Source organism: Ochlerotatus camptorhynchus, unplaced genomic scaffold (genome assembly GCF_037179485.1).
Source record: "Ochlerotatus camptorhynchus isolate MF236.1 unplaced genomic scaffold, CSIRO-AGI_Acam_v1.1 ptg000142l, whole genome shotgun sequence".
NCBI classification, from domain to species: Eukaryota; Metazoa; Arthropoda; class Insecta; order Diptera; family Culicidae; genus Ochlerotatus; species Ochlerotatus camptorhynchus.
In genome coordinates, this window is record NW_027040632.1 from 164,685 (window position 1) to 187,702 (window position 23,018).

The 23,018-nt window shown below is 40.9% G+C and overlaps 1 protein-coding gene across 1 annotated transcript; it reads left to right on the forward strand.

Annotated features, from left to right (window-relative positions):
- Positions 1–360: 360 nt before the first annotated feature.
- stas (Transmembrane protein stas) lies at positions 361–22,610 on the forward strand. Its single transcript, XM_065221468.1, has 4 exons — positions 361–1,521; positions 19,494–19,797; positions 19,886–20,014; positions 20,083–22,610. Exons 1-4 carry the CDS (start codon positions 1,476–1,478, stop codon positions 20,588–20,590), a joined length of 987 nt encoding a protein of 328 aa, XP_065077540.1. The 5' UTR covers positions 361–1,475; the 3' UTR covers positions 20,591–22,610.
- Positions 22,611–23,018: the final 408 nt, after the last annotated feature.

Here is a 23,018-nt window from a genome sequence, read left to right on the forward strand (position 1 = left end):
AATTTCTATTTTTTATGAAACGCACAAATGATGGCTACTTTTCTCGAGGTTCTAGAAGAAAAAAATCTCAAAATAATGTTTCATTTCAAAGTTCGAGTGGTAGTAAACGTCATTTTATCTGCTCGAATGAAGTGGTTAATTAATATTAACGTTAACGCTGGTAGAAATCCCTTGAGAAATAATTATACGAGTAGCTCGACAAATATCTAGATCAGTTTTAATTAGCCATGTGAATACGGCACTGTATGCGTCCCCGACTGACAGAATCTGCTGTCATCGCTGTTTCTCTTTTGCTTTCCCAATTCTTTGTTCGCGTTTGGCAGACGGCAGTATTCGGAACGTTTCTCGTTGCAGCGCAGTTGATTTTTCTACATCGGTCTCGTCGGGTCGGTCATCCGCTGCAATCGCGGTCGTAACAATCCGTCTTAATCCGTTAGTGTTTCTGTTCGTCTCTCGTATCTGGCTACAATTTGCATAGCTGCAGTTCCGTGCATCCACTGGGAGTAGCCTATCGACCGCAGTCAGTCGCAATTATTCTGATGGTGGATAGTGGATTTAGTGGACACAGCCCCCGTTAGCACTCAGTCGTATAACATACCTGCGCCCATATGTGCCATTACAACATCTCGTTTTTTTTGCTTTCCAATACCTCAACGTAGTGCTTGTGGGGCGTTTGCTATGACTAGTGAAGTCAGTAGTGCTGGAGCAAGTTTTTAGTTTTAAAACCGACCGACGACCGCCAACCGAAGGCTCGCTTTTGAGGATTGATTTAGCACCTGTGGAGACGATAATACATCATAAAGTCGTCGTTGAGTTGTGTGAAGGACACTGCTCAGTTCGAGGATTAGATAACAAACAATCCGATTTCGAATAGCGGTGGTGAGGAATTTGTTCGCAGTGCAATTGAGAGATACGTGTAGATACTTCTTTGATTTTGCAAAACAACGGCAGTAGTCTCCCTCCGAGGATCGACCCCCTCCACATAACTAGTAGAGAAACAAAGAGAAGAATCAATAAAGTTGTTGCCTATAGGAAGTGGAAGCCAGCAGGAAGAGGAGTGTGGTGTTGTGAGGAACGCGACTGGTGCTGATCGGAGAAGAATAACAAAATATCGTACGATACAGCAGCAGAGCGAGAGGGGCCAGATAGATAAAGCCCGCGAGGAACAAAGAAGGCTATAGATATCATCCCATTTTATACGCGCTCTTGCTGGGGGGACAGCGTGCGGATTGTGCGCGAAGTGCGTCGTCGTTCTCGTCGTCACCGCTGTCGTTTGTCATCATCATTAGTCGTTCGTCCGCGTGATCTCTGCGAATAAAACTGCGGCAATCCGGGCGGTCTTTATCTATTACTGTAGGAAGGCACTAGAGTTCATCGTGGTTTAGTTTAAGTCGGTGCAAGTCCAGAACTCATTCTGGTTGCGATTTTTTTCCTGTGCTGATTAGGAAGCCGTAGGAACTCACAGCGCAGCAGACATGGATACCGTCGAGACAGCCAATCACTTCATGGCCTTTGGGGAAGGTAAGTTGAATGGGAATGGATTACTCCGTTCAAGTAGATAGCATTGGAATGATGTGCGTAGAGGCAAAGCATGTGCCTTTATTGTGATGGGAACATGTGGCATTATATAGAGATAGTCTGCTATTAAGCGATAGAGATCGTACAGTGATCGGCGTAATGACCTTGAAGCGTATCGAGTGGGAACCTGTTGCGGGCGTTTAACATTCCTTCAGAAACACCACATCAGGAAGGCCAAATACAGAATGCATACAACGTGACAGACCGGGTCGTACGGACTACCATACCAATAAACAGCTTTCTCTTTATTTTGTACTTGTCGGCGTGACGACATGGAAAAACTAACCCCGGTCAATGACTGACATGTATCAGCTGATGATGTGATGCCAAGCCAATCGCCATCAGGGGGGACAAGAGCCACGTTTCTCAATTGGCCCAACCAACTCTGAAGTTGCCGCTGCCGGGCAAGTTCATACATACCTACCAATGCTGGATGCTTACAGTAATAAAATGCCCCGTGGGAAGCGAATGAGTAGTTCCTACCCGGGGCACCGCAGAAGGAAAACACGAATGAAAACAAACGGCAAGATAAATGTGCGAAACCACATGAAAAAGATGACGTACTGGATGAGCCGGACGGACTAGCCATAAAGCGGACGAAAGCGATTGATCGGAGTTGTTGAGTTGAAAGTGAAACCATTTGAATATGGTTGGACTGACGATGATGATACTGCTGCTGCTACTAAATGACCGGTAGTAACCGTTTTCCTAATCGTTTATTTCTAAACATAATTCAACTTATTCAGACTGATGGATTATGCCATTTTTTTTTAAACCTCGGGCCTCGACCAATTGATTGATGACGCAACGGAAGTCTCCTATTACAAGTGGTAACCCTAATAAACTAAACTACTTACTGCCACTTACCTCGGCATTAATCGAATTCACGAATTCCTTCAAGTCGCGTGGGTATCGGTTCCGCAGCCAAGGAAGTAGAGCAAAGATAGGCTAAATAGTGAAATAGAAAAATAATTTAAGACCCTAGTTTCTAGGATTTCCATGAAACTTTACGTAGGCGCAATTGTTCGCTATGTGCTGGAATTCAACAGTTTGCAGAACAAAAAGATTAGTTAAAGTTGATCTACAATTTTAAAATGTCCATCTTGAATGTTTCAGAAAAGTTGGCATATTTATATTTTAAAGATAACTTTAAAAATATAAAAATAGGAGAACATGGGACAGTTTTTCCACCTTAAGAAAATCAGCATGGCTTACTATTCTAATACTGCTCCTTAGGGGGACGCTCAGTTGCCTTAGCAGAACCTTTAGCAGCCATATTTAATGCATCCTTTGAGCAAGGGAAATTCCCAACATTGTGGAAGCAGTCGTATATGTTTGCTGTTTTCAAAGCTGACAATAAACGGGCTATTAAGAACTATCGAGGTATCACCAGTCTTTCGGCAGCGTCCAAACTGTTTGAGATCATCTTGAGCGAATTTGTCCTTAATCGCTCGAAGAACTGCATTTCAACTGACCAGCATGGATTTATTCCCGGTAGATCGGTAGCTACTAACCTTTTGGATTTCCCCAGTACATGCATCACCGCGATGGAGGATAAGGCACAAGTCGACGTCATATATACTGATCTGAAAGCCGCATTCGACAAAATCGACCTGAAGGTTTTGTTATGCAAGCTCTCCCGACTAGGAGCGTCTGAGCAACTTAGGTCGTGGTTACATTCCTACTTGACTGGACGAACTCTTCGAGTACGACTAGGATCTTGTGTCTCTTCTACGTTTATCAGCATCTCTGGAGTACCTCAGGGAAGTAACCTGGGTCCACTTTTGTTTACGTTATTCTTCAACGATGTAGCAGCTTTGTTGGGAGTTAAATGCAAGCTCGTTTATGCAGATTCGTCATAGAGCTATTCGTCATAATTCACTCGATTGAGGATTGTCATCGTCTTCAAGCTCTGCTAGATTTGTTTGTGGATTGGTGCCGTCGCAATAAGCTCATCATCAGCGTTCCAAAGTGTGCAGTGATGACGTTTCACCGCTTTAAGAGTTCAATCCTTTACGACTACTGCACTGACAATGTAACGCTTCGCAGAGTAGAACGTATGACTGATATTGGTGTTCTTTTGGACCCAAAGTTGACCTTCAATCTTCACTATTCCTCGATCATCTCTAAGGCGAATCGTCAACTGGGATTTATTTCGAAGATTGCACGTGATTTTAAAGACCCTCACTGCTTGAAGGCACTATATTGCTCTTTAGTTCGGCCCATACTTGAGAATGCATATGTGGTCTGGTCTCCATATGAGCTAGTGTGGAATCTCCGAATAGAATGTGTTCAGAAAAGATTTTTGAGGTTGGCTTTGCGCAGCCTGCCGTGGCGCGATCCAATGAATTTACCACCCTATGCAGACCGATGCATGCTATTGGACCTGGACACATTGGAACACAGAAGAAAAATGCAACAAGCCTTATTTGTAGCGAAACTTTTAAATTGCGATTTGGACTGGCCTCAACTGCTTTCACAATTGAACTTCCGTGTTCCTCAAAGGATGTTGCGGCAATCATCCTTACTACAACCAAAATTCAATCGGACTGCATATGGATACCATGAGCCAATGTCTACGATGGAAGAAGCATTTGAATTCGGAGAAACGTCGAACCAATTTCGAAACCGATTGAGAAGATTGTGATTATTTTTGTAATCTGTTTATCTGTTGCTTTTGTGTGTATTATCTAAGTTGACCACTTCTTTCTTCAGTGCACCTCGAATATAGTGATGCCTAATATCGATATGCCTTGTCCTGGGATTATAACCTCCAGCTTTAGCAACGGCAATTGTGCTTTGATTATCACAAAGTATCTTGATCGAACCTCGACATCAATCCTTTCCACCATGTTACTTCTTGAACTGCTGCAGATGGGCCATAGGGCCCATATACTCAGCTGCACACGTAGATAAAGCGATCGTAGGCTGCCGCTTACAGCATCAGAAAATCGCTGCACCCCGTAGCTTGAATATGTAACCACTTGTTGATTTCCTGTCGTCCGGATCAGCTGCCCAGTCCGCGTCACTGTATTCAATAACTTCTACGTTTGCATCCTTCTTGTACACCAGTTTCATTCTCGAAGTTCCACAGAGGTAACGGAACAAATGCTTGACAGCACTCCCAATGTTGCATTCCTGGATTTGAATTGTAACGGCTGAGCTGGTTCACAGTGAAAATAATATCCGGTCGGGTACATTGAGCTGCCGATTGCTTCCTGATACGGAATGGTGGCCATCTGGTTCGTCTTGTCCGAGATTTTTGGTGACATTTCATTGTTAAGCTGGTCGGTCATCGGTGTCTTCGTTGATTTGCAGTTAGACATGTTGAATTTAGTCAGCATCGCTTCAACGTAAGCTTCTTGATCTAACGCAACGGTATCCTCAGTCCGGCTGATGTGTATGTCCAAGCAGCTCTTAGATTCGCTTAAGTCCTTCATCCGGAAGTTCTCGTTCAAGAACACCCTTGACTTGCTCGATCCAATCGTCAATCGAGAAAAGTGGTCAATCGAGACGGTTTTATAAATTTCAGGGAATTTCCCATTTTTCAGAGACATATTGAAAAGGCATTCTAAAGGAAGGGTGAGTTGTTCTGAAAGATTCTTCAAGAATACAGGTGCAATTCCGTCAGGTCCTGGTCCGTAAGATCCGTCTAAATTTTTTAGTGCATCGAGGACTTCATGTTGACATATTTGATTGACAAATAAGTTGTTAGAGACTTCGGGAATTAATGCAAAAAAGTCGCGGTCTTTTTCAGAAAAATGTGGTATATACTTCCTGAAATAAATTTGCAAAGATATTGCTGATTTCAGATGGATTTTCACCTACATTTCCATCAAAATGCATTCGTGATGGAAAATTATTACTTTTCAATTTCGTTTTTACATAATTGAAAAAGTTCTTAGGACATGTTTGGCACGATGGGACACATAATTGACAAGTAGGCCATAAATAATATAATAAAAAAAGGCCATCACTGTTGAGTGTTGACGTTCAGCCAATCGTTGCTAAAGTGGACTACTCGATTGAAGACTTTGTTTACTCAAATGTGTGACCAGTGAGAGAATGTTGTGCCATACATAAAACTGGTAGAACAACGATTCAATGAAAATTTAAGAACGACAAACCGGTTTCGAGGATCATTCGAAAAAACCTGAAAGTAATCTGTAATCTAGTAAAACTCAGTCATCTGATTCCCAGCAAAAATTCCAGCGGCTCGAGTCTTCATCCAGAACAGCTTATATTCGAGCTTCACTTCAATCAAGTTTAATCAAGTGGTCGGTTGAGAGGATCTTGTCAATATGGCAGTCAAGACGGCTGAAAAGGGGTTACCTCCAGCTACGGTTGGTCAAAAGTCTGGAAGATCTGGTACAGTTCGGAATGCGGTCGGCGAAGTCGTTGAGTTTTTCTATGGTGCAGAGTAGTTGGATCCCACGATCATGAAAATCTAAATCAAACCTGGAGACATTGAACATCAGTTTATGCACGTTCACAGTACGTATCATTGTTGGGACGCAAATCAAAATTAGGCCGGCTGCGGAGGAAACTTTGAAGAAGTCTGACCATAGAAGGCAAGTTTTGACTACGCTGGGACAGGGTAATGCTATGATAATTACAAGCTGGTCACACTGTGGCTCACCGACCGAAAAATGCCCGGCGGTTGCCATTGATGGCAAAATTGAAAGGCCAGACAATCTCATCAATATCAAGCAAATGGATCCCCTATGGATGAACCTCGATAAACCCTCACATTCTTGCCCACATGCTTTCACCAAAGGTCACCCACTGGAGGCTTTCGCTTCTTATTTTTGGACTTAATATGTTGTACTGTCGTGGGTATCCGATCTTGAAGCGTACAATGAAGAATCAGAGTAGGATGACCTGCGAGAGTTGCAGGTAAAAGGGGTAAAAGTTTGTTATGCAAAATAATCAATAGCAAAAAAAGCTTATCCCCCCAGATTCAAATACCGGTCTTACCGAGGATCACCGGTATGGACATTTTCACACTTTTCTCTGCGTTATCTCTCGGTTATTCTTGCCAGTCATTGATCTCAATTGGTATGGGCTTTGATGGGATATCCACTGAACTTTATAGGGATGTCTATATCATATTGAAAGAAGTTTCAATACTGCTGTGGGATGCCAATACGTATTAACCCCACACTACAAAAAATATGCACGTCCGATCTACGTGAAAACATAGGTAGCTTTTGTTCATACTACTTTTCACGTAACATTTACGTTAATACCATGTAGCCAAAAATATTCCCATTTAGCGGTCAACGTGAACAGTAAGGTAAATGTAACGTGATTTCCACTTAAGTTGAAACCGGTTATCACGTAATGTTTACGTGATTTTGAAATGATATTTACTGGAAAATACTGTTCATCTTACGTTTAACTCTGTGTTTACGTTCTGTGGTTTCCGCTATAGTTGGAATGGATTTGCATGTGATTTTGAAGTGATTTTTATCGGATCTAACAAATACTGTTTTCCATTTTGTCCAACCATTTAAACATTGTTAGCATTTTTTGTATATCATTGTATATCATATAGTATATCATTGAAATGTTAATACTAACCATTTCCCTTTTCCAACAATTAATTGATCATGAAAATTCAGATCTCGATTCAGATGCAATATCCGTTTGCACTGTTTACTGCCTGAAATTGACCTTTGGAAAATGTCCGTAAATTGTATCTTGTAATCCAGTCTCTGAAATCAAAATTAATTTAATTAGCAGTGTATGACGGATTTCAAATAAAGCGAAATAATATAAAAATACATTCAAACAGTTGCAGTATGCTGCTAAGGAATCACTTCTTCCACTAATAAAATCGATGCCGCCATATTGAATCACTTTTTCATACATCACACAACCGCATATATAAGTTTGATGTGAAAATGTTGTCACATTCATCATAATTTGACATTGACGTGAGCCACGTAGAAATGATCGAAGTGGGATGTTATAGAGGTTACGTGATTTTTCACGTAGCATCAACGTGAAGATTTTTTAGAGTGCACATATTCCATCAGACCTGGATCGGTGTACGATTGCCTTAGCGCAATAATATAGGATTTATAGGAACGAATCGTTGCTGTTAGGAATGCAATTACATTTTTTTTTCTAATCCACTAGTCCGACATCAAGCACATCCCCGTCACCAGATACGGTCATTTTGCAGATACATCTCTGTCATCATCCTTCTGTTGCACTAGCTCGTACCAACCCGCATAAACAATAACCATAAGAAGTGCCTAGCCACCAATTCGGGATATCATCCCAACTTTATGTGGTACTGTCGTACCATATCGTTAGTGTATGGTACCCGTTTATTAGGGAAGGAACTCCGTGTTTGCTACAAGTTTGATGAGTCTCGCAATCCGTTAACGCTCTAATGAGAATGATGGGAAGCGGATTGCTTGCCATGATCCATCAGAGAAATTGAGAATGTAAACACAATCGAAAAAGTCATAGCTTTCGGGGTTGCCAAACTCATGGAATATTGACTTCTTGAAAAGGCATAACGCTTGGCAGAGTTTTCGGCACATCTCAATCACTCGGCACAGATTTAGGTGAGCAGAGTTGAATACCCCTTGGAATGAAGACATTTATTTCGTCGATAGGAATCATGGCTTACTATTCTAATAGCGTTAAGTTTAAGTCGACCAAATTTTGATCGTAACACCCTTTAAAGAATCTGATGGCCCTTGAAATTGCAACATCTAATAATCATTAATTCCCCATCAGGTACACGGTAGCCTTCCTTAACGTTTTTGCTCTTACTGTTGGTATCAATTCCATTTCATACGGCCCTTTTCAAACAATCGGCCACCAGTTGAAATATTTAAAAAATCAAAGATCAAGAGATCAAGATTTACAGCAAAATAGTATCTTCACTGCTTGACACTGAACTAACAAATTGACAGCTCAATCCCATACAAAGTCCCACCAAGGGGCACTATAGGGGTATTTTTTGCTAATGTAATAGAAGTTATTTAAAATAGTTCCAGTGCACCGGAATTGATGAAATTTTGGATTTAGATTCCATTTTTAATGCAGATGACTAATATGCATTTACCTGCAAGGTCCCTAAAGAACCCAATTGTACCGACCAACCGCGGTTCTACGTCAACCATTTCGTATTAGGCCGTATCTTTGTTCGATGGTCAAATTTCAGTTAGATCCTAGGGCCGCTTACCCTGCCTTTCTTCTTTTCTCTGTTTTTCTTCGGCACAGCAGAAAAGCTATATTGCCACCAATACTCTTTTGAGTCCCTTAGACTTTCTGTTAATCTTCTTCGTTTGTTTATTTTCGACACATTTGTTCACGACCAAATTGCCGCTGTTTACACCTTCCTTAGTAATGTTTATACCTTCCTTAGTGATGTTTACACTGCTTATAATATTTTCTTTATCTCCTTCAAAAACTGTGTGACATTTTTTTAGAACAGTTGTATTTCTTGTAGCATATATTTCTTGGAATGAGTTATACCGAGGGGGCGACACAACTAAATCTCAAGTCTTCGAAAAATCTTCTTTCATTTCTCGTATCTACTTGCATCGCCCATCATCTTTTTGTAGGAAATCTTAAAAATCGTCATCAATCTTCTTTCTATCTACTCAGCGTGCGCGCAGCTAAAGGGTGATACGGTCAAAATTTGGTCAATATCAACTTGACGTATTTCTTTCAATTTTGCATTTAAAAAACCTGAACACCCCTCATTTTGAAGGTGTGTGTGTGTGTAGAATGTTGCTCCTATTTTGATTTTGGAATTCACTCTTCAGTTGTCAAAATGCCGTCCAAGCAAGAAGAGCAGCGTATCAAAATTTTGCTCGCGCATCGCGAAAATCCGAGCTACTCGCACGCAAAGTTGACAAAATCGCTAAAAGTTGCCAAATCAACCGTTACAAATGTAATTAAAGTGTTTGGGGAACGTTTGTCGACAGCCAGGAAGTCTGGATCGGGGGGAAATCAAAAACCGGAAGCCGCTGAGACGACAAAGAGAGTTGCCGGTAGTTTCAAGCGAAACCCTAACCTCTCTCTCTGAGATGCCGCAAATAAGCTGGGTGTATCGTCTACAACCGTGCATCGAGCCAAAAAACGAGCCGGACTATCGACTTACAAGAAGGTAGTGACTCCAAATCCCGGAGGCTGTACACGACGATGCTGACGAAGTTTGACTGCGTGGTAATGGACGACGAAACCTACGTCAAAGCCGACTACAAGCAGCTTCCGGGACAGGAGTTTTATACGGCAAAAGGAAGGGGAAAGGTAGCAGATGTTTTCAAGCACATGAAACTTTCAAAGTTCGCAAAGAACTATCTGGTTTGGCAAGCCATCTGTACCTGTGGCTTGAAAAGCAGCATTTTCATAGCTTCCGGGACTGTCAACCAAGAAATTTACGTGAAAGAGTGTTTGAATAAACGTCTGTTGCCTTTCCTGAAGAAACACGGTTGTTCCGTACTGTTTTGGCCGGATTTGGCATCTTGCCATTACGGTAAAAAGGCCATGGAGTGGTACGCCGCCAACAACGTGCAGGTGGTTCCCAAGGACAAGAACCCTCCCAACACGCCAGAGCTCCGCCCAATTGAGAAATACTGGGCTATTGTCAAGCGGAACCTAAAGAAGACCAAAAAAACTGCTAAGGGCGAGCAGCAGTTCAAGGCAAACTGGCTTTCTGCGGCGAAGAAGGTGGACAAGGTGGCTGTACAAAATCTGATGGCAGGGGTCAAGCGTAAGGCCCGGCAATTCGGATTTGGAAAAGCGGAAGCCTAACTGAATATTTTTCCTGAATTTTATACTAATTGAACTTGAAAAAGAAATTTAATTTGATTTTTTAAATAAACGATTTCACCGATTTACACGCGTTTTCCCTTGACCAAATTTTGACCGTATCACCCTTTAGTCACAGCAAAACACAATCTTTTCTGCATCGTAGATAGAGTCGTCCCCCTTATCCAAATCATACTTAGCTCTAGTGTTCAAGTATTTGATACAAAACAGGATCACATGCATGGCGCCTTCAATTTCATTGCATAGATCGCATATGCAGTTGTCTTCTAGCTTGATTATGTATAGTCCATGCTTCGAGTGTCATGTCCAGCGAATATTCTGTTCAGTGTGCGTATCTCACCGTTTTCCAGTCCTAACGCATGGTGCCATGGCTTTCCCGGTATAGTGTTCTGTAGTGTGAAGAAATTTCTGCCTTTGCCCAGCTCCGACGTATAATTAACGTACCATTCCTGTGACCGTAGTTCCGTTAGCTGACAGAAGTAGTTCACCGCATCGTGCTTCAGAATTTTATTAACTGCCGTCGAATCCTGATTCAAAGCCGACTTGGAATATTTCTTTTTTTAATCTGATGATATTGCATTCCGCTTTCTTGAACTCGGTCAGTTCCACCATACCGCTTGTCCTGTTGAAAGTGGCTCTGGCTTCCTTTTTGTGGAGCCAGGCTTGTTTAACTTGGTCACTTCACCAATGTTTTAGCACAGACAAATAGACATAACTCTTACAAGAAAATTCTTCAAAAAATATCGTCAAGCGTATTTTGAATGCACACTAGCACCCTCTATCTTGCACATTCCGTGGCATTGATTTGCAACCGAAGCATCCCTCGTCCATGCAATTTTTTCACTAGTTGCTTTTCCCTCGTTCTGTCAATAGGTCAGCTGTGTTGAATAAAAACAAAACAAATGCAAGTCAGTGATGCCGGTTCTACGAAGGGTTCAGTATTGATTGAATTTAGAATTTGTTTGTTTTGCAAGATTTTTATTTTGATGGAAACAAGCTTTTAATCGTGATAATGTATCACCTTTCTACCACCTATGTACACAGCAAACAAGTATAATATGCATCAATCAATATTATTCATGATGATGTATTGAACTCATAGATTGTTAAAGTGGATACAATATTACACTCATTAAAATGATGTGTTGTCAAATAGCGTAATATTACACTATAAGCGGAACGAGAACGACCAATGTGCAGCTTTTCGAATCTAATATTCAAAGCGTTCCTCTTCTTCTTCTTATTCGCATTTTAAGCTTATTGCTTAGCGCATATTAGCTTATTGCGTGCTCTCAACTTAGTGTTCTAAATGCACTTCCACAGTTATTAATTGAAAGCTTTCGATGCCATTACCAATGCATGAATTTGTATATTGTGTGGCAAGCACAATGATACTCTGTGTCCAGGGAAGTCGAGAAAATTTCCAACCCGAAATATTCCCTCGACCAGACCGGGAATCGAACCCGCCGCCTCCGGCTTGGTAATACCATAGAGGTAACTCGTAATACCGTGCCTTTACTGACTAGGCTATGAGACCAAAGCGTTCCTGACGTTGCTGAAAATTACGATAGCATCAGATTACGGGGTTGCTAGTGTATTATAATGTTTTGTTGATTATTCATGAACTCTTGATCGCTGGGAATGCTTATGAATATCCGAGGTGGACAAAAGAGTGAAGCAACTGAAAAGTGTTGAGAGAATTTATAACTGTATTTTACCGAGCTAGATTAAGTTTGTAACTGTAACCAGTTCGTTTTTGTTTGCTAATCTAGTTAAATGTTATACTTAATTATCTTAAAGATAAATCTTCCATCTCAAATCTTTGTAGGAGTAAGCGGTGGGACCATCATCATCACCTCCAATAACTTTTTTTCTGTATTCGCTATATTAGTACGTGGGATGCTTTCCCTAGAGTCGGTGTATAATGAGTCACGCCAAGAGTGAAGCCAAGTCTACCTATTGAACTGTCAAACCGGCTACCTATCGTGCAAAGTAAACAAGCATTACGATGCTATGAAAGGTCCACGAAAGGTATTGCAATTAAATATTAAATATAACCGAAGAAATGATCATATACACGCAGTGAGCATTACATTTGTCATGCGATACGTTTTGTAATGATCAGTAATGACAATTTCTACTATTTTTCCTTAAGATAATTCCACAAAATCACTGATATAATGATATACTACAGCCGTTATTTTTTTTCCTCGCTAGAAGTCATTTGAAGTTGATGCAGAAGTCCTCTGTTGCCAAGTTAAAAGAAAGGGAATCTTTCGAAAACCGTGATGCGAGTTCAACTGTTTTTCTCTTGGCGTGACTCATTATACACCGACTCTAGCTTTCCCAAGAAACAATGAAAGGTGATTTGTTGCGTTGCTTCTTTATTTCAAGAGCTAACATCTACTATATTGACCTGAAAACGAACTGGCACCACTGATAAGTTCGAAATGTGTTCACTTGCTTAACGCTTCAGTGGCACCACCATGACAAATGCGAGCACATTCCGAACTAAAACCTTGTTTGCGAAGAATGTTATTGTGAGTGTTATGTCTGTTTGTCTGTGGTTTTTGTATATGCTTGTTCTTCTGCTTTGCGTTTTTTGTAATGATTTTCACTCATGATTGTAGATCGTTCATGTCCTCTATCTCTTCTATTGGTAATTTACCCAGCCCTTCCTTAACTTTTTTTTCTGATTAATGAAAAACCAGTAGGTTTGTTGGCTTTTCCCACGTTGCTAGAGCCAAGTGTCGACTGCCTTCTATGCCAAAATCCAATACCGTCATATTAAGATCTTGATAGCTTGCAGGTGTCGCCAGTACCAGGTCAATCGCCGATGGTTTCTTGTGTAGTTCCGCTGGAATGAAAGTAGCTTCTCCTTGGTTCAGTAGCAGGAAGTTATACTCGTTGACTAGGTCCATGACAACTGCACCCTTGCGATCCCAAGGGTTCCATCAAACACTACTTTGGGAAACTTTTCGATCTTCTTGAAGATTTGTTTAAGGCTATTATTTATATCATTCCTACTTATGCTGTAAATTGAAACGACTACTAGATCTATGCTAAGTATTCTCTTGCTAAACATTGTATGTGATCGAATTCAGGGATTTGTATTTCTCTTGAATTGTATCGTTTGTCGATTAGGATGGCGGTTCCTCCACCGACAAACCGACATGACACTTAATTCTGACTTTTGCCCGAAAATTGTAAACGGTCGATTTAAATGTACAGTGATCCGAACTGTCAAAACCATAGGATTTTTTTTATATAGATAAAAATAATTTGTCCATAATAGATCAGACACGAACCAATTCATAACTTTTGCATGCGGGCTCATGGCTTAGCTGAATATTTCCCGCGAACCCGGAGCCAGATGTCATTTGTGTGCTTTGGTCAGAAATTTTATTGTTTTTGCTATGGTCATTCATGTCGGGTTGTCGGTGGTTCCTCTATAACCATCCGCTCTAGAGTTAAGGTAAGTATGATAATTCGTTATGCTGCATTTTGTTTTTTCCAACTGTAATTTGCTCCAAGTTTCAGATTGTTCTTGTAGGTATTAATATTCTGGATAATTCATCCTTGTTCTTTTGCATACTTTTCCTGACCGCTGGTCGGCCCGGTGCTTCTTGTATTTGTTTTGTAGAGTTGTTCGTCAACAACTGTTGTCGTTGCTTCTCGAACTGAGCCTATTGAACAGCGTGACGCCTGTCTGTTCAACCGGTTCGTCAGATTTCTGCTTCCTGTCCACGTAGATTGTGACGGAATCTGCAATGTTCACACCCTTCATGGCTCTCTTGTTCTTCTGCGGCTGCGGTTTGTACTGGTTCTGATCCTTTGTTTTGTACTTTCCAACTACCATGGCAGCAAAGCTCTCGGCTGGCGTTGGTGACTCCGACAGTTCCTCCAGCAAATCGTTACGATTCTGCGTAAAGATGGGGCTTAGTTCCTTTGCTTCAAGATATGTCATGTTAGATTTCGCCATGATTGTTTTGATGTTCCTCATGTCATAATAGGCACCTCGCATGACATTTTTTCCATAATTTCAGCATCCGTCATGTCTGCCGGCACCCCGGCGATGACTCCCGCTACTGACAGGAAACTTTTCGGTAGACGGTTGGCAATGCTTAGGTTCCTGACAAATACCAGCAGTTTTTTCAGTCCTATAGGACGCATGTTGATGACATTGTCCTTGTAGTCCTTTGTTTTGCTCAGCGGTTTTCCTAGCGTCAGCTTGTTGATACGGATCGTGCCTTCCTTGTCGTCGAGTAGCTCTACAATCAGCCGATATGATCCGACATAATTTTAGCGGTATACGTTGACTTCGTGAGTTTTCTGCTTGTTCCCGGTGCCTCCAGTACCGGGGGTCGGATCCCCTGTCGGCATGGTTGTGGTTATGTAACTCGCGCAGCAGCGAATAACAATTACACTGATTTCCCGTTTCAATTTACTAAGGCTCTGAACCATTTGGTGGATTTTTTTTTAACTTTTGGTTAAAATTTGACAGTCGGAAAGTTATCGATTAACCCTATACTATCCGAACGTGGTTATTTCTGACAGACAAGAAGTTAAATTTAGACAACCGTGGCTGAGTTCTTATCGAAAACCGGTCGATCGACAGCACAGGGATTTTCGAACATAGAGAATAACTTTCAAAATGTCACTTTTAACCACGAGTTAAATTTAACTCGGTAAACTGTTGGGCTGTGTTCCATTTGGGCATTTTTTGGTAAATTTTCACTTACATTTGACACTTCGAAAATAAATTATAATGTTCGAAAATCCCTCTGTTGTTGATCTAAGAGGAAGAGTTGACAATTGGCTTCTTCCTCTTTTATTTCTATCTCTATCTTTATCTTTATCTATCTCTATCTCTATCTTACGCAAATGAAATCGGCCAATCAGGAGCTGGTTCACGTTTGACAGAAAAGTGGTTCATTTTCGCCCCCGTATTGTCACCTCTTCTCTTATAGTAAAATCCAACCAATTACCGCCCACCCGTGGCGCTGTTGTCGTAGCGGTGATAAAAATGTAAACATCTGTCAAACGCACCCCCCGAGCATCTAGACAGCTCCAGTGTAATGCTAATGTACCCCGAAAATTCTGGTACTCTGGTTCTGTCAAATCGAATAATGGTGGAGTTAATTTACAATTGGTCTTATTTTTTTATCAACTTTTTTTTCCCGGTTTTAAGTTTTTTGTTTTTTTTTTTTAACTTTTTATAAAAACATTGATATTTTTTCTAATAGTCTTCCAATCGACTCAGCATGACGGGATCGGAAAATGCCTGTCTATTTATGTGTGTGAGAGAGCGCGTAAGACAATTTTCTTATATGTATTTCTCGGCAACCACTCTACCGAATTGAACGCAACAACAACCAAATGAAAGCTACCATGATTCTATAGAATGTTAATTAATAGACTTTCAATCGATTGACTGGTTCCGGATATATGGACGGAACAAGACCCTAAAATCCGGGAATTAAGTGATGTTTGTCGGCAACCACATAACCGAAATAAACGAAACCCTTTAATCGGGTTACTGCCCAGTGCCCACATAGGAAATAACCATAAAAAGTGCTTAAAAACCTGTGCAGGTTCCGAACTATGTGTCATATGGTTAAACCATTTGGGTTATGGTTCGTGTATGGAACATTTTTATTAGGGTGGTGCTTTCGGGGTAATTTTTAAAAAGAATATCAGAATTTACAGAAATAAGAAGTGCCAGATCACACCACTGGTGGATTAATAAAGTAATACGACTCACTCAAAATTTATTCTTGGTTTGCTTTCGAAGTCCACATGAAGTGAAACAAAAACATGTTTTCTGATGTGAAAAAAGTTGTGCCACCAACTTTGGCTGACCCCATTGTTTACGTACGGTGGAGACATCTACAATTTGCAAGTGGGTACGTGAAACTAAGGTTTTCTGTCTAGATGCTCGGGGGGTGGTCAAACGTGACTCATATCAGAATTTTCACTTTTTAAATTGAAAATTTGTCTTGTCTTGGTACGTTTTTGGTGGTCAAAAAGCTTGTAGAATTGTAGGAAAAGTGTCCTTCTTCAAAGTGACAAATGACTACAATGATATCACTGCTTGCAATCAGGAAAATAGTTGAATTTTTAGACTACGTAAACACAAGTTCCACCGCTTAACATTCTCATTGTTGTTGCAGGATCGTTGCATTATCCCGGGATGCAACGAGAACAAATTTCAACTTTTTCGAGTTCCAAATTCGGGGAGCAACAAATTCGTGCAGTGGAGAAAGGTTGCCACTGTTTACGGATCAGAAGAATATAAGTTCCAAAGTTTGTTGTCCCCCCGACAACATTAAATTTGAGATTAACTTCATGTGGTCGCTCCCCGGGATAGGAACTTTGCAGAACAAATCCATTCCCCTCAATTCTTGCTTTGCTGCTGATCTACTGGTGTAGCCCAGGCACACAATATGCTAGGTCTCTAAAATCCGCTAGCACGGAGTCCCCAACATCATCCAGCAGACTGCCTCGGACGTCGATTTCAATCATACAAAACATAACCTAAATAATATCGGTGCATCAATAAACACATTTTCATTATCTTTCAATGACATTGTAATGAAAATTAATATAACATTACATTATTCGACAAATTTCCTACATGTATCATCCATAGTAATGCTCGTATCTCACTATTTTGAACTCTTTTTTCAATAATTTATCACTCAAACTCTGGAATTTAAACCGGCTGTCATAAATTTATCACCATCGACTAGTACTATTTCCCGCCACTAGTGACGCATAAATTTCACTTGGATTCTACTATAGCGAATTCGTTTATTATTCAGTTCCAACCTGGATCGGGTATCAAGATTGGGTCTGCTTGTTTTCTGACAAACGTCAGTTTGATCGTTTGTTTTTAAAACCCAGCTCAGGTTGAGGTTCGCACTGACAAAAAGTTCGGTTTCGCAATGCTTAGTTCTGGTTCCAACCCCGATAATTGAGAAATCCAACTTAAACTCCTGCGCGCCTGGTGGCAGGAATAAGCACTAACCGACGGTGATAAGTCTGTGACAGCCCTTGACAATTTCATTGATTGTTTGCAAAATTGTTTAATTTCAATGTAATTTCATGCAAATTTCTTGTCAGCATGGATGAACCTTGTACAAAATGCATAAAATTATTTTGTAATGCATTGTTCCTAAATAAAAAGCTACTTCAAGACAGTTAAATTACAGAAAACATGTTAAGGTTTGAAATCATCTGCCGATTAAACAACAGACAAAGTTGACCGACTAAATCAATCAACTAAAAACTATTAAATAGGCCGATTGCTCGGTGTAGCACCAGACGAAAAACGATTTAATCTGCTGATTAATACACCGACTGAAATTAATTTTTAAGTGGCAATAGATTTAGTCGGTGGACGAATCGGGTGATCTGGATGATGTTTGTTTATTTGGAAGATATTTTCGAAACAAAGCACGATAAAATTCAGAATTATATACCATTATTACGAGTACTACTTTTTTGCTCGGATCATGTTTTGACTCCCACAGAAACTCGCTAGAATAAATACAAAATAATAGTTTTTTGGTTGAAATTTCAAAAATGTATTCAGTTTGACACATTATTTCAGACTTATCACCGCTGCGATTGCAGCGCCACGGTGGCCGATTGAAACTTGGATTTGTCAATTCGCTATTAGTTGTTGATCATAAAGCCCTACAGTAAAAGTATGGACGTCTGTCAAAAGTTGTTCCAATCGAACCGTCAAAATGCACAGCTTTGCTCGATCGGAACAGCTTTTTTCAGTTTTGTGGTGACAGTTTTCCATACTTTTTTTTACTGTAGGGCTTTAGCTGCTCATCCGATTTTCGAGATGGTGTTTGTCAAAATTGATTCCTGGTCTATCAAAAATAAGTCAGGTATCCCGAAAAAAAAAATAATTATAATAAAACAATGAAATCACAATGATTTTTACTGTTGAATTTCGAGTACATTAAAATTTATTGTTTATACACTTGAATGACAAACTATGAGCATGAGCATTATTTGTAACATATTTCAACACTGAACCCGCATGTCTCCGGTAAAATCTGTAACGGCAAATTCTCAATGTTTTAAAAATCATTGCTCAGCAATTTCTCTATAGATTTTAAATCTATTGATACCGAATAATCTTTAAAGTCCGTAGTTTCATATAGCGCCAATAGATTTGAAATTCGTCAAGAAATTAATAGCTTTTTCAAGCATTGAAATTTTGCTGCTGTTACACATTTTACCGGAGGCATCGTGTTCGGAGTGTTAAAGTGGACTTGTGGGTAATTAGTGTTATTGGAATAAATGTTCTGGTTTGTAAATAGCCAAGCATTATTGATTGCAGTGGTGACGTGCTATCGTAGTTTCTAAACATTAAACTCGTGTTCAAACTCTAGACAAACAGAATGTCGTTTCAACGATGTAATTATTCATCAGAACTCGTTCCACTGCACATGTGCCAATACTTGTAGCCTACAATCAGAAATAAATATGTATGAACAGCCGCCACAGCCGCCGCCATTGCTGAGGGCATCGGGTGGAGCGGAGGAGAAAAGAACACGTCATTGGGCAGACTGTAGAACCGGTAGAACGTTCTTCACCTGAGTCATATTGAATTTGAAACGCGTCGTGATCGAGTGTTTAACAGCAGCTTGTTATTGTGTTTTTGTAATTTTCGAACAAACCTCACGATCGCACGTTCGTGTCCGGTCTTCAGTGTCAAGTAAGAAACAACAAAATCCATTGAAGAGTGGCGGCGCAGGTATATTTATATTTGAAAACGGCACCTCTTCAATGCCATTCGAATTAAAAACAACAACAACGCTGCTCAACGCCACAACAAGCACAAACTCAACTCAACACAACGCAGTTCGGTTTGCCGTAATCAGATTTTGAATCGCGCAGTATTTATCTAGGACGCGAAGTCGTCAGCTGATTCCCTTCTTCTTACCACTAAGACCACGCGTCTTCCTACTGATGCACATCGCTCTTATCAGTCACATCAAACAACGTGCCATATTCATGTGTTCGTCGTGTGATTCTTTGTTTACGGAACTAATTTTAATTTTTTTTTTCTTTTCCTTGACTCGTTTTAGCATCCAGCGATAAGGCGCCACTGCTGGGAGGAGCTATGACGTCGCCAGCATCCAACGGTCAACTGAGGTATGCTACGAGCAATGGCATCGGTGTTCACTCGACGACCACACAGCGGAAGACCCAACCCAACGGAAGCGGCGTGGAGTGCAATGGAAAGGGACCAGCAACGGTGGACGAACCCAGCAGCGAAGACAAAGAAGAGGAACGATCTGCCCGACAGTCGCTGATCATTCTGGCGTCGATCTTCTTCACCAGCCTGTTTGCGATGATCTACGTGTATGCGATGTTCCCTGAGCTGGAGGAGTGAGTATTGTTAAGGGATTAAGCGAAGCAGCATTAGAATCCTTGAAGTTTATATGCAGGCATCACAACTGGTATAATTGTTTCACAGGTCCGAAAAGCAGTACATCAAAGTGCCGTTCGACATCGATGATGCCAAACAGCTGGGCCGTGTGCTGGATCGCTACAAAGATCTCTACTACCTGGAAGTGATGTCCGGCGTTGTTCTGGTGTACATATTGTAAGTAGAGTCCCTACCACAGTCACAATCATTGTGCTTTCAATCCACAATTCCCCTTTCTATTGCAGCCTTCAAACGTTTGCCATTCCCGGTTCGCTGTTCCTATCGATTCTGAGTGGGTTCCTGTACAACTTCCCAGTCGCATTGACGCTGGTCTGCTTCTGCTCGGCCCTCGGGGCCACCCTGTGCTACCTGCTATCGCAACTGGTTGGTCGTCGGGTGGTCATACACTACTTCCCGGAGAAGGCTCGCGTCTGGGCCCACCAGGTCGACAAACATCGCGAAGATCTGCTCAGCTATATGCTGTTCCTGCGGATGACCCCATTCCTGCCGAATTGGTTCATCAACCTGGTGGCTCCGGTCATCGGCGTGCCGCTGTATCCGTTCGCATTGGGAACGTTCCTGGGCGTGGCACCGCCCTCCTTCATTGCCATTCAGGCGGGCAAAACCCTCTACAAGATGACTAGTTCCAGCGATGCCTTCAGTTGGGGCTCGGTTACGCTGCTGGCGGTGTTCTCTGTCTTTTCCCTCGTTCCGGTCGTATTCAAACGGTACTTCAAGTCCAAGATCGACTAAGCGGCCACCACACGCTGGTATTACCACGAGTTAAACAAAAGGTTAGTCATTAGGCTATAGAACGGAACCGATACAAACGATTTAGTGAAGATGGGAGGGAGAAATTCGCAATCGGAAAACAAGGATGAATAGTATAATTTTAGCCAAAGATGTGTGTAAGGTTACAAATATTGTTAGTTGTTTAAGGCGGGGATAAACGGCGAGCGATGCGAGTGCGTAGAGATAGCGGTCGAATAGATATGATGGGGGGGCAAACAATAGGCAATTAAGAAAATAGAGATCATCTGCGCAGCTTGTTCGAAAAAAGTAGGGATGGGGTGAACATTCAGCACCAACATTTCAAATTAGTTTAATTTGGTTGAGCCTTGATACGCAGTTTTGTCCTTTTGAAATGTTGATGCCTCCATAATTTGGCAGTACTGCATGCAAGTAGGTTATTTGCTTGCAATATCTGCAACCCACCTTAACCCGAACGAGCATCGAGAAATGATCGCTAAATTATGCAGAGTTCTTAAAACAAAAGCAAAGCATTTCGTTATTGGGTTGTGTATATGTTACATCCCCGTAAACTACCGCTCATATAAAATGGGGAATGTTTTTTTTTAGAGAAAAAAAATCCATGTTCCACAACTTCGAAACGAAGAAATGTGAACCCAAACAGGGGAAAGTATTACCGATGCAGAAACATAGAACACTGATCAAATGCCTCCGCGCGTTGCTAGCTGGTTCTCATCTCAAGCCATATTACCAGGCGCTGTAGGACCAGCGGCAGTCGAGGAAATACGATTGGTCACACTAGACATTTTAAAATCAATCATGAATGATATAGCTACATACTATATAAGTGAAATAAAGCATCCTACTCCTATTACACCTAAAAAAACCGGGGACAATGTTGATATTCCCACAAGATATCAATCGCATAGAAATGACTAAACAGTTCCCACTATATGTGAATTTTGAGTTTCTTTTAATACGAACTTTAATCTTGGTAAATAAGCTAACTATGATATTCAAATAGACACACTTTTATCTTGAACCCAAGCACACACACCAAGAGTGGGAAAATGTTGGCACCATTGTTGTATGCGCCCTTAATAGTTATCTCATCGATGTGATTTGTTTGCACAGGTTCGAAGAACGAAAAAAAAAGAAACCAGTTTATGTCGTATACGCACCGACGAACCGACATGCGATTCGAACGTTCAAACGGGGGATCAGATCTGTCAAATGAGGTGAGACGTAAACCAAGGCAATATAAATTATACGTGGGTTCGTGTCCTTGCTAATGGTATGACGCGATCGGATGAGTAGATGTCGGTAGTGTTTAACGTATTTTAAATATTGGGCACGAATTTGAAAGTACAGTCAAATTTCGCTCGTTGGGCTATGTTTAAGTGGGCTACGTTTTAGTTGGGCTCCCGTTAGTAGGACCGTAGCCTACCTAAATCGAAGTCAAATGTCATTTTTGACAGTGCTATTTCTTTTTCGAGGGGCTCATGTATGAAAGCCTTTCACTAAGTGTGGGCTACAGGTTTAGCCCAACGAGCGAAAGTTGACTGTAGCTTGTATGAGCTGTCACGTCGGTTCGTCGGTGGTATTAGTTCCCTATGCAAATAAGCAAATGAACGTGTAACACCGACTAACTGACATGAATGATCATATTAGTAACTATTTATAGAATCACGACTGACATCTGTCGCCATGTTCGCGGAAATCGTTTAGCTAATACATGCAAAATTCATGAGTTGGTTCGTGTCCGATCTATTATGGACAAACTATTTTTATCTAGATAAAATAATCGTACCTTTTTGACAGATCGGATCGCTGCACATTTTAATCGGCCGTTATAGATTTTCGAGTAAAACTTAAGTTTTAGTTTCATGTCGGTTTGTCGGTGCGTGTAATATGATAAAAAAAAAGATGAAAACACAACCGAATGAAAGTAAGTCAAAAGGCAAAAGGGATAAAATGGAAAACAAAAATAGTGAAAAGAATGCTAAAAAAATATGAAAAAAATATTAAAAACAAAGAATACCTAATGACACGAATGTTGGTTGCTTAGAAGTAGTGTATATCACCGGTCCTTGCAATGCTGTCGTTTCTCAGCCAAAACATTAGATGGCGTTGGTTGAGTGGTAAGCGTAACTGCTTTCGCACCCAAGGTCTGTCTGAGTTCAATCCCAGCCGAGGACGTTTATTGTTTATTGCTACTATACACACTTGTTTTGCATCAACTTTTTTCGCAGTGTAGCTCAGTATGCCGCAGCTGGCTCTACACTCAAAAATATTACAAAACGAATATAGATTAAATTTTATGCATTTTATGGTTTTTCAAAATTTATACATTGGTTCGATTAAAATTTTCGTCAAAATTATACTAACTCTGAATAACGGAGTGGAATTCGATCAGTGTTTACTAAAATGA

What these genes read in the sequence shown, in the direction of transcription:
- stas (XM_065221468.1), top strand. Translation starts at nt 1,476, where the DNA reads ATGGATACCGTCGAGACAGCCAATCACTTCATGGCCTTTGGGGAAG. An exon ending in CTTCATGGCCTTTGGGGAAG is followed by an intron (nt 1,522 to 19,493) that starts GTAAGTTGAATG and finishes GACTCGTTTTAG; the next exon opens with CATCCAGCGATAAGGCGCCA. An exon ending in ATGTTCCCTGAGCTGGAGGA is followed by an intron (nt 19,798 to 19,885) that starts GTGAGTATTGTT and finishes ATTGTTTCACAG; the next exon opens with GTCCGAAAAGCAGTACATCA.